This window comes from Chiloscyllium plagiosum, chromosome 23, assembly GCF_004010195.1.
Source record: "Chiloscyllium plagiosum isolate BGI_BamShark_2017 chromosome 23, ASM401019v2, whole genome shotgun sequence".
NCBI lineage: Eukaryota > Metazoa > Chordata > Chondrichthyes > Orectolobiformes > Hemiscylliidae > Chiloscyllium > Chiloscyllium plagiosum.
Genome location: NC_057732.1, coordinates 28,761,806 through 28,777,944, shown reverse-complemented (window position 1 = coordinate 28,777,944; position 16,139 = coordinate 28,761,806). Strand labels below are relative to the sequence as shown.

The following is a 16,139-nucleotide window of genomic DNA, read 5'->3' as shown; positions in this document are numbered from 1 at the left end:
ATAGAATGGCACACAGATTACAGTGTTACAGCTATAGAGAAGATGCAGAGACAGATCAACTCTAATATAGGAGAGGTCCATTCATAAGCCTAATAACAACGGAGAGGAAGCTGTTCTTGAATCTGTTGACCCGAGTTATCAAACATTTGTATCTTCTGCCCAATGGAAGAGGGTGGAGGTCAGGATAATCAGGGTTGGCGAGGTCTTTCTCCTGAGGCAGCAGGAAGTGTAGACAAAGTCAATGAAAGGAAGGTTGCTTTCCATGATGGACTGGGTTGCATTCACAACTCTGTAATTTCTTCCCAACACCATGATAAAAAAATACTAAATTTGTGGGGTTCCATGAGGGTTACAATGGTTTGCTTTTGAAATTTGGTGTCAGAGATAGGTTTCTTGTGAAACACTTCCAGATTTTGAATAAATAGCCTGTTACTTGGTAAACACACAGAGCAAATAAAAATATTTGCGTGGCAACTGGATTTCTTTAACCAAACATTTTACAATGATGAAAATTCAACTAAAAGGAATAATGTTAGGTATGGCTCTTTAAGGAAAACAGCTGATGTACATTAGAATTGATCTGTTTTGACATTGTGCTGTTCCACTATAGTAAAGACATAGTTCAGCTCGCAAGCATCCTGAACAGAACATGCACAATAATAGCTAGACTGAATACTGTGCTGTGTATTTAGCAAAACTAATATGTCAAAGCACATTGTTTGTCAATATTTTCCATTTTAAATTCTTATATTACATTTATAACAGAACTGTCTTATCATATTGTGAATATGAAGTCCCTTCCCAGAGGACACAATGCACCGATGTGGTTATAATGGGCCAAGTGAGATGGATAGTTTTCACAATTAATGGGGATGCATCAATGCACAGTGGAAATACAAAAGCAAGGATGGAATTTATGACTGATAAAATTGAGCATCTTATTGCAATCACCCAATAATCTTGTTTGTTCCTCTCCCTTTTATTTGTCCGCTGCACGTTGTTCCCCTTGAAGCTTCCTGCCTATTCTCTGTTACTCTTTTCCCCTTTCCCTCTTACCATTGTAGCCTTCTTCATGTAAGTTGCTATGTGTCTTTCTGACACAAGATTTCTTCACTCGTTTACTCAATTAGCAACTTATACCTTTGATAAAGGGCAAGCTGTACAACAAAAACAGAAGACAATATGCCAAAGGTGGGTTTAGAGAAAGACAGCGACAATACTGGACAGAAGGACACTGCCCATTCTACTGTGCCAGTCAAAAAGGAATTATCCAGCCTAGTCCTAATTTCCAAATTTCTCAGGAGATTAAGCAAGTAGATAACAAAGGCTATGACAGGAAGAAAGAGAGGCACCTTTCAGATCAACCCAGGTAACAGATTAAGGTTGAAAGTATGATCTGAGAGGGAGAAAGGTGGAGGAAGAGGATGATCAGGAAGGGACACAGAATAAAGGAGAGTCGATCAATGCTGCCCCATTGTGACCCTATGTCAAGGCTTGAAAATTCAGGAGGATAGGGAAGCAAGAGTCTGTTAGGACAGGAGGTTAGCTAATATAATTCAGACAGAACTCCTGGCAGCCATTGGTACCTCAGAACTCAGGACCCCAAGGTTTTAGTTCAGGACCCCACTTGGAGATCCCAACCGGCACTTTGGAAACCACTGGAATTCAACCAATCATACGATAGATGGAATGGATAAAATGCAAGTAGTTCAGGTTTAATTGAGCGGGGGATGAACCATCATGGCAGGTTTAACTTTAATTTATGATGTTAAATGTTAAACGTGAATCAATATTAAGTTTTGAAGAAGTGCTGTGTGTTTTGTGCAGATGAGTCAGGGCCCTATATGGCAAAAGTGAGTACTACAGATTCCGGAGACTAGAGTCGAGAGTGTGCTGGAAAAGCACAGCAGGTCAGGCAGCATCGGAGCAGCATGAAAACCAATGTTTCGGGCAAAAGCACTTCATCAGGAATGAAGCTGGGAGCCTCGGGAGTGGAGAAATAAACGGGAGGGGGTGTGGGGCTGGGGGGAAGGCAGCTGAGAATGCAGTAAGTGGATGGAGGTAGGAGTAAAGGTGATAGGTCAGAGTGGAGAGTAGAGCGGATAGGTGGGAAGGAAGATGGACAGATAGGACAGGCCATGAGGAGGGTGCTGAGCTGGAAGTTTGGAACTGGTGTAAGGTGGGGGGTGGGGAGGGGAAATAAGGAAACTGGTGAAATCCACATTGAAGCCATGGGGTTGGAGGGCCCTAAGATGGAAGATGAGGTGTTTTTCCTCCAGGCAGCAAGTGGTAAGGGAGTGGCAATGGAGTAGGCCCAGGACCTGCATGTGCTCGGCAGACTGGGAGTGTTCAGCCACGGGACGGTAGGGTTGGTTGGTGTGAGTGTCCCAGAGATGTTCTCTGAAGCGCTCTGTGAATCGGCATTCTGTGTCCCCAATGTACAGGAGATCACATCGGGAGCAATGGATACGGTAAATGGCATGTGTGGATGTGCAGGTGAAACTTTGATGGATGTGGAAGGCTCCTTTGGGGCCTTGGACCGAGGTGAGGGGGGAGGTGTGGGTGCAGGTTTTGCAATTCCTGTGGTGGCAAGGGAAGATGCCGAGGCGGGAGGGTGGGTTGTTGGGGGGGGATACTCTGGAGGGCATCGTCAACTATGTGGGAGGGGAAATTGCGGTCTTTGAAGGAGGAGGCCATCTGGTGTGTTTTGTGGTGGAAGTGGTCCTCCTAAGAGCAGATGCGGCGGAGGTGGAGCAATTTGGAATAAGGGACAGCATTTTTGCAGGAGGCAGGGTGAGAGGAGGTGTAATCCAAGTAGCTGTGGGAGTCGGTAGGTTTGTAGAAAATGTCAGTGTTGAACCGGTCACGGTTGATGGAGATGGAGCGGTCCAGGAAGGAAGAGAGGTGTCAGAGATGGTCCAGGTGAATTTAACATCGGGATGGAACGTGTTGGTGAAGTTGATGAACTGTTCAATCACCTCATGGGAGCATGAGGTGGCGCTGATACAGTCATCAATATAGCAGAGGAAAAAGTGGGGAGTGGTGCTGGTGTAGCTGAAGATAGACTGTTCGATGTAGCCGACAAAGAGACAGGCATAGCTGGGGCCCATCCAGGTGCCCATGGCTACCCCTTTCATCTGGAGGAAGTGAGAGGATTTGAAGGAGAAATTGTTGAAGGTGAGGACCAGTTCAGCCAAACAAATGAGAGTGCCAGTGGAAGGGTATTGGTGGTGAAGTTGGGGGAGGAAGAAACGGAGGTCTTGGAGGCCCTGGTCGTGGCAGATAGAGGTGTATAGGGACTGGATGTCCATGGTGAAGATGAGATGTTGGGATCCAGGGAAACGGAGGTGTTGGAGGAGGTGGAAGGCATGGGTGGTGTCCTGAACGTATGTGGGGAGCGCCTGGACCAGGACAGTATTGAGGTAGGTGGAGATGAGCTTGGTGAGGCAGGAGCAGGCTGAGACAATAGGTCAGCTGGGTAGTCAGGCTGTGGATCTTAGGTCGGAGGTAGAACTGGGTGGTGCTTCTTCTTCTTCTCCTCGGGAGATGGATGTAGCAGATCTTTTGACAGAGGCATCTTGAGCATGGAAGCACCGGCGTGGAAAGAAAAAAAAGAGTTGAACAGCTCATTGCCACCAGTATGTGTCAGTTGCATAGAGAGGGGAAGGATAGGGATGCCTCAAAACAATGTTAGTACGTGGTTCAATTGAAAACACCAAGCTAGCAGCACTGGCCAGTCTGTGGATTGAATACCCAACCATGGCGTTCTTAGCATCACTCGCTAAACATCAAAGCTAACCACCAACACACAGGCCCATTGCACCTGGTATTCCCAGCAGTCTCCCATCCAAGTACTAACCAGGCCTGAGTCTGCTCAGACTCTGAGATCAGATGTTTTCAAACTAGCATGAACAAAAATCACATCTTGTCTGAGCAGACCTTGAAGGTCCCAACCTTAAAGGGGATGTGGAACAAATCCACCCAATGGCAACATAGTTCACCCAGCTCATGCAACATGATGCCACCAGGTGGCTGTCTGAAGATTTAAGTTAGCCGCAGCTTTACAACAAAGGCAATTTTAAAAAATGTAGTATATAATTTTTAAAATATCTAACATATATTTAATAATTAATCCACACAAGATAACATACTAAACTACTTAACTTGACAAGCCTGATTCAATTCCCTGAACACAGACACAACCTGTTCCCTCCTTATACATAAGCACCTCAGCTCCATTCTTTTAACTAGTCATTTGCACCACTGAAATAAAATTCACATCAGATACCAGGGATTGACTCAATCCGTTTCATTCGCAACTGTGAAAGCAACATATTATAAAACTCGCACAACACCGCGGTTTATTTTCTGTACAGCACAGTTGCATAAAAAGATGTAACATTTTATGTCTTAATGTGTAAATGCATGCCTATGGTGTAGATAGATGCTTGCTCAAAATGAGACAGTCAACCCTATTACAAGTCACATGAAATGGAAAGTCAGAACTTACGGATTTTGCTTTGCCCAATAGTTTGTTACAAGTTCACTTGTAAATCCAGCATCAAGTAACAAGTTATTGATTAGGTCAGTTTTGCCTGGAAAAACAAAGAAAGTATTAGAAAAGAACTATAAAACCTGAGGAGAGACAGTATTACATCAACATAAAAGCTGTCATTTCTCTTACAATGCTAGTAATTGCAGCTTCAGGCCCTATAAAATTCAACTCCAACTCACAGAAAATGACAGCTATCCCATGTAATGCAACTTACATTGTTATTGCCCTGTACTCTTCCCTAAATCATGATTAACCACCCACCTCACATCCACTCCTCCTCTGCAGTTAAGTGATCTCAGCTCTGGCCATTGTCAGAGACCCTAAATTTTAAGTAAATTAAACCTGTATTCTATTCATTTATTTTGTTTTCTTTATTTTCCAAGTTATTCTTTACTGGTTCTGTAGGTTATTTTTCTAATCTTCAAGTCCCACTTCAGGACATCAGCATAAAAATCAAGGTCAGTGTTCCTGTGGAGAGCTGACAGAACGCTCCATTGTTGGAGCAACTGTCTTTCAGGTGAGATGTTAAATGCAGGTCCTTTCCACTATTTCAAAGAAGAACTGGAGAGTTATTCCCTGTGCACTTGTGAACATTTATCCCCCAGTCTGCATCACAAAAGCAGTGAAACACATCACTGTTTCAAGTAGTTTTCAGTAAATTGATGCCAAATTTCTTATTATGACAATGGAGAAACCCCCACCCCCATCAACTGGGAGGCCAACAACTACATACTCCCAGTGGTTTATCTGGATGGAGGTTATGGCCATTGTATTCCGAAGTTCTATGTTTGAAGGATGGAGTCCCAGCATTTACCATTCCAAACACCAGAGCCTGCCATGTTCCCCTGCAAGGCAGCAGCCCTATTAGTGGCCACTTGTATTGATATATTTCATGAGCTATAAAGCACTTTAAGATGTCTAGTGTTCATGGAAAGTGCTTCATAAATGCAAGGCTTTTTTTTAACCTTTCAGATGGCACGTGAGCGAAAAGAACAACTTGCTGACCTGAACTCTTGCCATGCATAATCTATGCTGGCCAGTTGAAAGTAAACACAAATGCTGCGAATTGAATTCTTAATTATTCTTTCTTTACAAGAAGCAAATTGCATCTACCTTGTGGCCCCTCTCAACTGGTCAGAACAGAAATTGTGGTGAATAATGGGGAGGAACTAAAACTCTGTTACCTCACATTATGAGACCAGTGCACTGACATAGTGGACAAGCCCTGGGCACCGGGCTTGGAGATGGCCAGGATGGGTAATTGTTGGGAGCCACAGTAGGACAGCTCGCCAATGCTCTCCTACCAACGGTAGCAGGAATGGTAGCAAGTGTGCAATTCGAAGTGTGCTTGGTAACAGTAGCCCCCCACCCCTATCAATTGGGAGGCCCACAACTACATACTCCCAGTGGTTTATCTGGATGGAGGTTATGGCCATTGTATTCCGAAGTTCTATGTTTGAAGGATGGAGTCCCAGCATTTACCATTCCAAACACCAGAGCCTGCCATGTTCTCCTGCAAGGCAGCAGCCCTAGTAGTGGCCACTTGTATTGACAGCGCTAAAGAACTGCTGACCCAGAGAGATATTGGCCCAACCGAGAGGCTGCCACTGTGAAGACTGCTACCACACCCTTGCTGCCTGCCCTGTCCAACCTCGAGACTCACAATCAGTCTTAACCTTGGGACTTATATCCTGGCAGTAAGGTAGCAGTAACCATTTCACCTGTATGGCCTGCAAGAAGTCCAAGGGCTGAGTTTCACTATATTCTGGCAAATATTCTCTGCTTGCTCCTTCAGTCAGCCACCCGGCACTAACATCTCAGTGTGTACCCAATGAGCAGTGACCACACACACCCTGTGTCCATGATCACAGGCATTTGACTTATCATCACGACACATCTCTGACCCACTTACAGAATGCTGCTCTTTACAGTGTACCAGCCACTAGCATGGTAATGCTGCAGCAACTACATTTAGCACACAGGTACAGGCACCCAGCTCATGGATTGGATGCAGGCTGCATCACAGGACTGCCCACTCACTCTCTTAGTGCTCACTCACATTGAGGTGAAAGTGGGTACTGCAGATACTGGAGGTTAGAGTCAAGATTAGAATGGTGCTGGAAAAGCACAGCAGGACAGACAGCATCCGAGGAGTGGGAAACAATTGGGTGGCTGAAGAAGTTTCTCCTCATCTCTGTTCTAAATGGTCTTCCCTTGACTCTAAGGCTCTGCCCTCGGGTCTTGTCTCTGCCTGACCTGCAGTGCTTTTCCAGCACCACTCTAAGGAGAAAGTGAGGTCTGCAGATGCTGGAGATCAGAGCTGAAAATGTGTTGCTGGAGAAGCGCAGCAGGTCAGGCAGCATCCAGCGAACAAGAGAATCGACATTTCGGGCATAAGCCCTTCTTCAGGCATAAGCCCTTTGAAGAAGGGCTTATGCCCGAAATGTCGATTCTCCTGTTCCCTGATTCTCCTGTTCCCTGGATGCTGCCTGACCTGCTGCGCTTCTCCAGCAACACATTTTCAGCACCACTCTAAACCTCACTCCCATTGAGCTTACCTGGATGCTTGCAGCATTCCAGTCTTGTCTTGAAGTTTACTGCAGACCCAAAGCCAGGCAGCTTGTCAGGGTTGCCTGCAGTGATCAATCACTTGAGGGTGGACCTGTCACTGTAAAGCACTGTGCTTTCTCAATGTCACAACTGGAACATTAACCAGTAACTTACGTGGGAAAGTTACACTGGAGTAACCAAGAAACCTCCCCAATTTTCATTTCAGTGTCTAGATTCTATCCAGCAGGTGGGAGAATAGAAGAGTGCATACTAATCAGGTACATTCAAGATAAAATGAGAGTGATAATGAGTACTAATTCCATTAACTGGTCTCTTACCACACACTAGTGAGTGTCTTGTCTCAAACTTAATTGGAAAATGATTGATTTTATTGTTGCTCTTATTGATTTTGATGTTGAGAAAAGCATCATTCAACCTCTCATGCAATTCTCCCAAATTTCTCATCATAGTCCATATTGTTCAGGGCCTGGGAAGATTCCAACCCAAGATTTTCTCATCTAATTTTCAAACTGAACCAAGAATAGCTCTCCAACAAGTAAGAATTGGAAAAATAACAGCAATAAAAGAACCATTGCTGTAACTGAATCATTATGTAATATAAATATATCCTTACATCAAACATCATCTGAACTATATAAAGTCAAACTGTGTAACCTAAAACACATTTCTCCCTCCAGCAGGAAGATCATGATCCTAATATTTCATTATTTGAATATGGTTAAGTATTAATTGCAGGATGAACTATTGTTCCATAATCATAATGTTCAAATAAGACCATAAGACAAAGGAGCAGAATTTGGGCCAATGTGGGGCAGCACGGTGGCTCAGTGGTTAACACTGCTGCCTCACAGTGTCAGGGATCCAGGTTCGATTCCAGTCTCAGGCAACTGTGTGGAGTTTGCACATTCACCCAGTGTCTGTGTGGTTTCCTCCGGGTGCTCTGGTTTCCTCCCACAATCCAAAGATGTGCAGATTAGGCGAATTGGCCATGCTCAAATCGCCCATAGTGTTCAGAGATGCATAGGTTAGGTGCATTAGTCAATGTCGAGCAATAGGGTATGGGAATGGGTTTGGGTGGGATACCCTGCAGAGGATTGGTGTGGACTTGTTGGACCTAAGAGCCTGTTTCCAGACTGTAAGAATTCTATGATCAAGTCTGCTCCACCATTCCATCATGGCTGATAAGTTTCTGCACTCTATTCTCCAGCCTTCTTCCCTTGACAATCAAGAACCTATCTATCTCTGTCTTAAATATACTCAACGAATTGGCCTCCACAGCCTTCTGTAGCAATGAATTCCAAAGCTTCAACACTCTCTGGCTGAAGAAGATTCTCCTCATCTGTGTTCTAAAGGGTCTTCCCTTTACTCCAAGGCTCTGCCTTTGGGCCCTAATCTCTCCTGCTGATGGAAACATCTTCCCAGTGTCCACTCTATCCATGCCTTTCAGTACAGTCAGTCAGTTCTTCTATAACACAATGGTTGTGTTCTTGGGCGAAACAGTGCTTAGGCTGCTAGTACTATAATCGCATTATAGCCAACACACGTTCTAAAAGTTCGCACTTTAGAAACAGCGTCCCCAATTTGTCAATCACGTTCCAGCAAATTCACATTAAATGCATGGTATAACAGAACAACCTGTATTCTGTAAGTTTCAATTAGATCCTCACTCATTCTTCTAATGTACTAAATCAGAATGCAAAAACCTCAGACTGGATTGTTATTTTAGTGATTGTTATTTTAGTGGCTCAAATGAATTAAATATAAAACAATATTATATCTACACTGCATTTAAAAATCAACTTGTTTATTTTTTCAAATCACGGCTTCCACGCTTGAGCAGCTCATCCTGGACTGAATGAGGATTTGGTTCAGAAATATAAGCTTCAATGATGACCCAGTAAGGACAGGAATTGTTGTTGATGATGGTCAGAAGCTGTGTTGAGCAGCAATCGAGAGTTGAATGTCAAAAGTGTCCAGAAAGATTCTTTTTTGAAGAAGTTTTAAAAGCCAGCAGGAGCTGATCAGTTTTAAAGATTTTGGCTCTGAATTCCGGGCATTAGGCCAATAGAATCTGAACGGATATCTGTCAATGTGACAATAGAGGGACTAGAAAGAGTCAAACATTCAGAAAACTACGTTGTTTAAGGTCCCAACCATTTTCAGAAGAGAGAGAATAATTACAGGTGAGAGAAAAGGATCTTTTTTAAAGATCAAAAATGAATAGAAGGATCAGCTCAGAGTTGATTTAATACTGATCTCACTATTCTGCTTTCAAGGGAATGTAGAATGGAACTCCATTGAGATGCCTGTCAGAGGCTAAGAAGTTAATACATATCACGCAAGATTCCTTTAATGACCTTTCAATGGCCTGAGCTGTCAGATCATATCTCATGAGGGAGAATGCTGACATTTTGATTCCATCGTGCAATCAATGGCAGGTCCATCAACATTTGACACTCTGGTCACCCAAAAATGCAGCATTAGGTCAACAGTAATGGTAATATGGGGGGAATTTTAGGTCCTCCCCTTTTGCCATTTTGGTGGCATTAGGTATTTAATCAAACAAAAGGGTGCTGGGTGGGAACCATGCTGCATTCCCAACACTGTCACAGTTAAGACCAGGGTGGTAAAGGTCCTGGATGGCCCTGTTGCCAACTCAGGCCCTCAGTGTGAAATCCTGTTGCCATTGCCCTTCACCCAGTAGTAAGCAGGAGACTCACTGTGTTGGTTGTGGGAAAAGCAAACTGACCGTCCTGTCACTGCATGATTGAGACAACTGGCATCGGGAAGGTGGAGTGGAGGGCTATGGAGTGCTACCTCATTGCTAATGAAGCACCCAATGTCCTGGGCTTTATTAACAAAGCATAAAGGACAAGAGCAAGAACATCATGTTGAATTTATAGTTGACAATGATTAGATTTCAGACAGAACATTGTGTACTGTTCTGGCTGCCACAATTTGGGAAGGATGCGAACATATTGGAGAGAGTACAGAAGAGATTTACAAAAATGTTTCCAGAGATGTGAAAGTTCATTTGTGAGGGTAGATCGGAGAGGCTGGTATATTTCTTCAGGAGAGAGGAAGGCTAAGAGGGAATCTGCTATAAATTTTCAAAAATCATGAGAGATCTGGATCGGGAGAAATTGTTACCACACACAAAAGAATCAGGAGTGATTTACAAACATAGCAAATGCAATGTAAGAAGAATTTTATGCCCCACAACAAGTGGTTAGGATCTGGTGGTGGAAGGAGAGTCAGTTGAGACATTCAACAGGGCACTGTTTCTATTCAAATAATCATCTAATATGGCTCAGTGGTTAGCACTGCTGCCTCAGAGTGCTAGGAACCCAGGATTAATTCCAGCCTTGGGCGATTATGTGGAGGTTGCACATTCTCCCAGTGTCTGAGTGGGTTTCCTCCAGGTGCTCTGGTATCCTCCCATAATCCAAAGATGTGCAGGTCAAGTAAATTGGCCATCAAAATTGCCCATAGTGTTCAGGGATGTGTAGGTTAGGTGCATTAGTTAGAGGCAAATTTAAGATTGTAGAGGAATGGGTTTGGGGGGGTTATTCTTCAAAGGGTTGGTACAGACTTGTTGAGCCGAAGGGCTTGATTCCACACCGTAGGGATTCGAGTTATACTTTGTTCTGAGAAGCAACTATTCAAATATTATTTTGCTCATTGGCATATTCTATCTAAAACAAATCAGCTTGTTTGTATATAGTCAGCCATTTCCCACCACTGTGTTAGTTAATCCATCTTTCAAACAAGAGGAATTGTGCATGAATTAAACATTAAGCAGGTATAGGATCTACCTCAGTGGCCATAAAATGCATAGCCACAGGAGTCACCAAAGAGCAGAACAAGCACATGAAATTACAATATCCAGTTCACATAGCAAGCAGTTGCATTGCTACAAGCCAAGACTTGCTATCAGGTTAAGCAATTAAGGTAAAATTCAGATTAGGAAGGATGAGGGATCAGAGATGCTGGTGACACTGAATCTGAGAAAAGACTTAGCATAGGCTCAAAATCCTGTATGAATGGTTCAATATTTCTCATTAAACAGTCTGATGTTTCAATCTCTACTTAAAAAATTAGGATGCTCTTACTGAGGTGACCTTTCCGTGGGAGCTTTGTGAGAGGTGCCAAAATATTCAGACTACACAAGAAATGAGACTTTAAAAAAGGTGTTGGTGAATCACACTAGACACGGACAAACTGCAGCTGGCGAGACATCCTCTTTACTGTCTCCAATCTTTCTCTTCAGTTGTAACAGTTTGAAGAATGCTAATGACCAAGGATTTTTATTGTGAGTCATTACTGAGTTCATAAGCAATTTGTTGAAGTGTTATTTATGTGATGGATGGAAATATGACTTGTCCAGTTTGAGACTGAAATTGTGGTAAACCAGGCATCAGGTTCATACTTCAAACCATTAATATGAATCCACGACTACATTTTACCATAAAAGGAGCATATTTTAGAAGCTTGATCATTTCTCTGCAAGCATTTATGTTTTGGCCGCTTTTGTCATATTGGTTCGTGGAAGTAGTTATAGTGCAAAAGTTAGCAACTTATTGAAATTTGTCCACAAACCCTACAACTCCTCATTCATGCATTAATTATTTTGCAAATTACTTTACCTTTCCCAGTCGTTATTTCAACGTATGATTGGGGTGTTTGTTCACTTCTACAGCTCTCACTCATTGAGCACAAGTAGCACTGTGAGCTTAATTGATCAGGGTGGTTTCTCACCATGCTCACTAGGCTTACAGTTTGAGTCATAAAAATGCACTATAGAGAGATTTTTATTAAAGAATGGAAACTGGAATCTGATTTTTCAGCACAGTTAAGATTATTTCATAATTTTTTTTAACAACAAAAATGGGGAGAATGAAGTATTCGTGTACTTTCCAGATTAATTTGAAAAAAATCTTACAAATGCTTTTAACTTCTTAGACTCATGTGTAATATCAGAAAGACAAAAAAAAAATTCAGGGAAACGAAGGAGGAAATGATCTAGACTGTTTTCTTCTCTCAATGGAATATGGTTGTCACTGGCTAAGCTGACATTTATTGCCCATCCCTCCAACCTGGGAGATTTTTACTCATTCTATCTCCATTGCTAGGTCAAAGTCCTAGAATTATTACCTTCCAGCTCGGTGGGAGAACATGGTCAAGATGTCTCAATGCCATTTTCTTAGATGTAACCAGAGATGGATAATAAGTGCTAGTCTTGTCTGCAGCACATACATTGGCAGAATGAATTGAAACAAAAATCTTTCTTCACCCACACAGCAAAAGTGTGGTGTCTCACTTGTAGCTGGAAATTGCTATGTAAATTGGCTATGTTTGCCACATAACCACATTGACTGTATTTAACCCACTCAGTGAAAAAACATTGGGATGTGATAATAAATGAAAGTTAAGTCTGTTTATGGTTTTTACTCTTGTCCATTTTCTTCACCTCAATCACATTTTAAAACACCCTCACATTTATTGGGCTGCCAGCAGTAGCAGGAAAATTGAGAATGTAGTCACTGTGTTGAGTTCAGTAGCACACTCCTTTTATGGTTTGGAGGTGCTGGTGTTGGACTGGGGTGTACAAAGTGAAAAATCACATAACACTAGGTAACAGTCCAACAGGTTTATTTGGAAGCACTAGCTTTCAGAGCACTGTTCCTTCATCAGGTGGTGAAGGAACAGTGCTCTGACAGCTAGTGTTTCCAAATAAACCTACTGGACTATAACCTGGTATTGTGTGATTTTTCACTTTGTCCACTCTTTTGAGTTACATGTTGAGTTTTATTGTAGCCTCTTTGGAAGAAGATGAATCTCACCATCACAAGGTTGCCTATCCTGACTAGGTTACCACATCTCCAGATTACACTTTTATCTGTGCAACTCTAAAACCTGCTGTTCTCACTCCAAAGATTTGAAGAGGGAGGCAGCCAGTGAGAGGGTTGGCGAGTGGAAGGATCAATGACCTGTATTTTTGATAAGTAGGAGGTTGATAAGCAGGGTCACAGGTAGGAGTGTCAGCAGTGCGGTCCTACGTGAGCAGCTCAGCGGGAGGGCTAACAAGTACGAGAGCCCCAAATGGGAAGGTCTACGAGTGAGAGAATCAGTGAGAGTGTCAGTGAGGGTGAGGGTCAGCGAGTGGGCAGGTCATCAAGTATGTGGATCGATGAGTTGGAAGGTCAGAGAGAGGTGTTACTTACATCAGTTTCCCATGTACTGCTCCAGGCTGGAAAAGACATGTTGACATTGGCAACTGTTTTATTGATAAAATATGGTTCAGTACCAGCACTGATCCCTTACTCGCCAGTGCAGACACTCTCTTGATCCAGAAGCCAATTCCCTTTCATTTTTGTTATAACCAAATTTTGTAAACCAACAGCTACCCATTAGAGGCATTGTAACATTAGTCGTGAGCGTGTTTCTGGAAAAGCACAGCAGGTCAGGCAGCATCCGAGGAGCAGGAGAATCAATGATGAGGTGCTTTTCTGATGAAGGGCTTTTGCCCGAAAAGGAGCAGGAGAATCGACATTTCGGGCAAAAGCCCTTCATCTCGACTCTGATCTCCAGCATCTGCAGTCCTCACTCTCTCCGCATTGTAACGTTAACCAAAAATTAAAAGAAAATCTAAAGAAACTAACTTAAATAGTGTTTTGTTTTGGGGAACAGGGAGGGAGGAGGAAAGACAATGCAGTCTAGCCCATAGAGCTAATATCTAGCCCAAAAGGCCTCATGCATACTGGTGGATATGCTCCCTCTCTAAGGACACAAGGACACAGATGTAACTTTAAAGAGTGACCCATCCATATCCTGCTGTTTGGACCTGTTAATGGCTACCTTAACAGGTCACATTGGACTTTAACATTGGGCAGCACAGTGGCTCAGTTGTTAGCACTGTTGCCTCACAGTGCCAGGGACCCAGATTTGATTCCAGTCCCATTAACAACCAAAAAAAATTCCAAGAACTACGGATGCTGAAAATCAAAGAAAAACAGAAATTGTTGGAAAAACTCAGCAGGTCTGGCAGCATCTATGAAGAGAGGAGCAGAGTTAACTTTTCAATTTAGTTAACTTCTTCAGAAAATTAGCAACCAATATAGAATAATCAGTGGAGCTAGTAACATCATTTATCGACAGCTTGCTATAATTGATGTGCATTTCTATGCAGGGATTCATTCTCTGAAAACTAAAGGAACACATTCAAGCCTTGTCCCTCTATGAATTATCCAGAAATGTGGGGAGGTTATCGCTCCCTGCTGCTTTCACAACGGCAATGCCTCAGCTAATCAGAGTGGACTTGCCAACCAGTCACCATCTCCCTTTTCTCCCACAAAAACTGTTTTGATCATTTAAAATTTGTAATTCTGGTGTTTGTCCTGATGCCCCAGAGAAAGCAAGGCTGCAGCATCACGTTGCTCTTTTTTGATTGAAAGATTCGAAGCAGTTCAGCACTTGATGCCAACTGTCAGAGCTACTGTAAACTTCAACCCTGAAGTCTTTGAATTTACAAGAATTCAGCTGTTTTCAAAACCTTGTTTGAGGATTACAAAGATTATAGGGTCTTTTAATAGTTAAAAAACACACAGACGTAACAGACGTAAATTCATTGTGATTTCAAAATTGAAAACCCACTGGCCCTCTAACACATTTATTTCCTGGAAGCCACGATATAACACTCATGTGAAGCATATATATTTTATTTTCACTAAGACAATGATTTAATTTTAAAGAATGTGATTTAATCTGACCTTCGCCATTGATACAGGTGACTGTGCTGTAAAAATGAAATCACAGGGAACTGCAGCCCTGTGTAGGAAACCAGCTCCTTCCTTAGTGTGCAATAAAAACCAAGGCAGCCTTCTCTCTCTGGCATCTTGTCAAAAGGTCATTTTAAAAAGCTGTGCTTCATGGCCATTTTCATCAAACACAACTGCACCAAATGAAACGGCAGAGACCCTGAGGTCTATTGAGTCATCTATAGGAAACATCAATTGGTCCCAAATGACTCATGGCTGTTATGGGGGAAAGGATGTCAGTGAACTACAACGCAGTATATCACTAAATTGTTTTTTTTAAAGCAAAATTTCTCACCCTGCATTGACAACACCACTTGCTATTTATTTTGCCATCTGACTGTTTCCCATTTTAATTAGGCAATATTATTAGCTCACCTGGAATGTTTAATAGTCAAAGATAAAAACCAAAGCATATAAAACACAATCACAAACTGCTGGCAACTATTAAAGTAGCTAAGCTGATCCCATATTTTGTTAGCTGCTCACTGATATCAATCTTTGCCCAATAACTGAGAAGGGCTGTGATTGAAGGAGATTCTAGATGCCGAGATATCCTATTCCATGTTCCCTGTAAAAATCCAAAACACAAAAATATGAAACAGATTCCCTTCTAAATGATTGCATTTTAGATTAGTTATTTTCTCATTGGTGTTAAAGTTACAACATTTCAACTTGCATTTTCTCAGCTAATTATTTTTTCTAATTCGGTTAACCTATCTATATCCCTTTATAACCTCCTTGTGTCCTCTTCATGTCATCTACCTTTGTATTATCAGCAAATTTAGCAACAATATATTTGGTTCTGTATTCAAGTCATTTGAACAGATTATAAATAATTGAGTCCCTCGCATTCAGCCATGTTGCATACCACTCATTGTATCCTGGCAACCTGAGATCATAAGACCATAAGACATAGGAGCCCATCAAGTCCACTCCGCCATTCAATCATGGCTGATGGGCATTTCAACTCCACTTACCCGCATTCTCCCCGTAGCCCTTAATTCCATGTGACATCAAGAATTTATCAATTTCTGCCTTGAAGACATTTAGCGTCCCAACCTCCACTGCACTCTGTGGAAATGAATTCCACAGGCCCACCACTCTCTGGCTGAAGAAATATCTCCACATTTCTGTTCTGAATTTACCCCCTCTAATTCTAAGGCTGTGTCCACGGGTCCTAGTCTCCTCGCCTAACG

General features: G+C 42.5%; 1 protein-coding gene across 10 annotated transcripts in view; it reads right to left on the bottom strand.

Moving 5' to 3' along the window:
- LOC122561717 (voltage-dependent calcium channel subunit alpha-2/delta-1) overlaps positions 1-16,139 on the bottom strand; it is a 661,591-nt gene that overhangs the window by 50,173 nt on the left and 595,279 nt on the right. For all 10 annotated transcript variants that reach the window (XM_043713760.1, XM_043713766.1, XM_043713767.1 and 7 more), the window contains one exon: positions 4,511-4,595. In XM_043713760.1, coding sequence (XP_043569695.1) covers positions 4,511-4,595 — 85 coding nt within the window. The remainder of the gene's footprint in view (positions 1-4,510; positions 4,596-16,139) is intronic.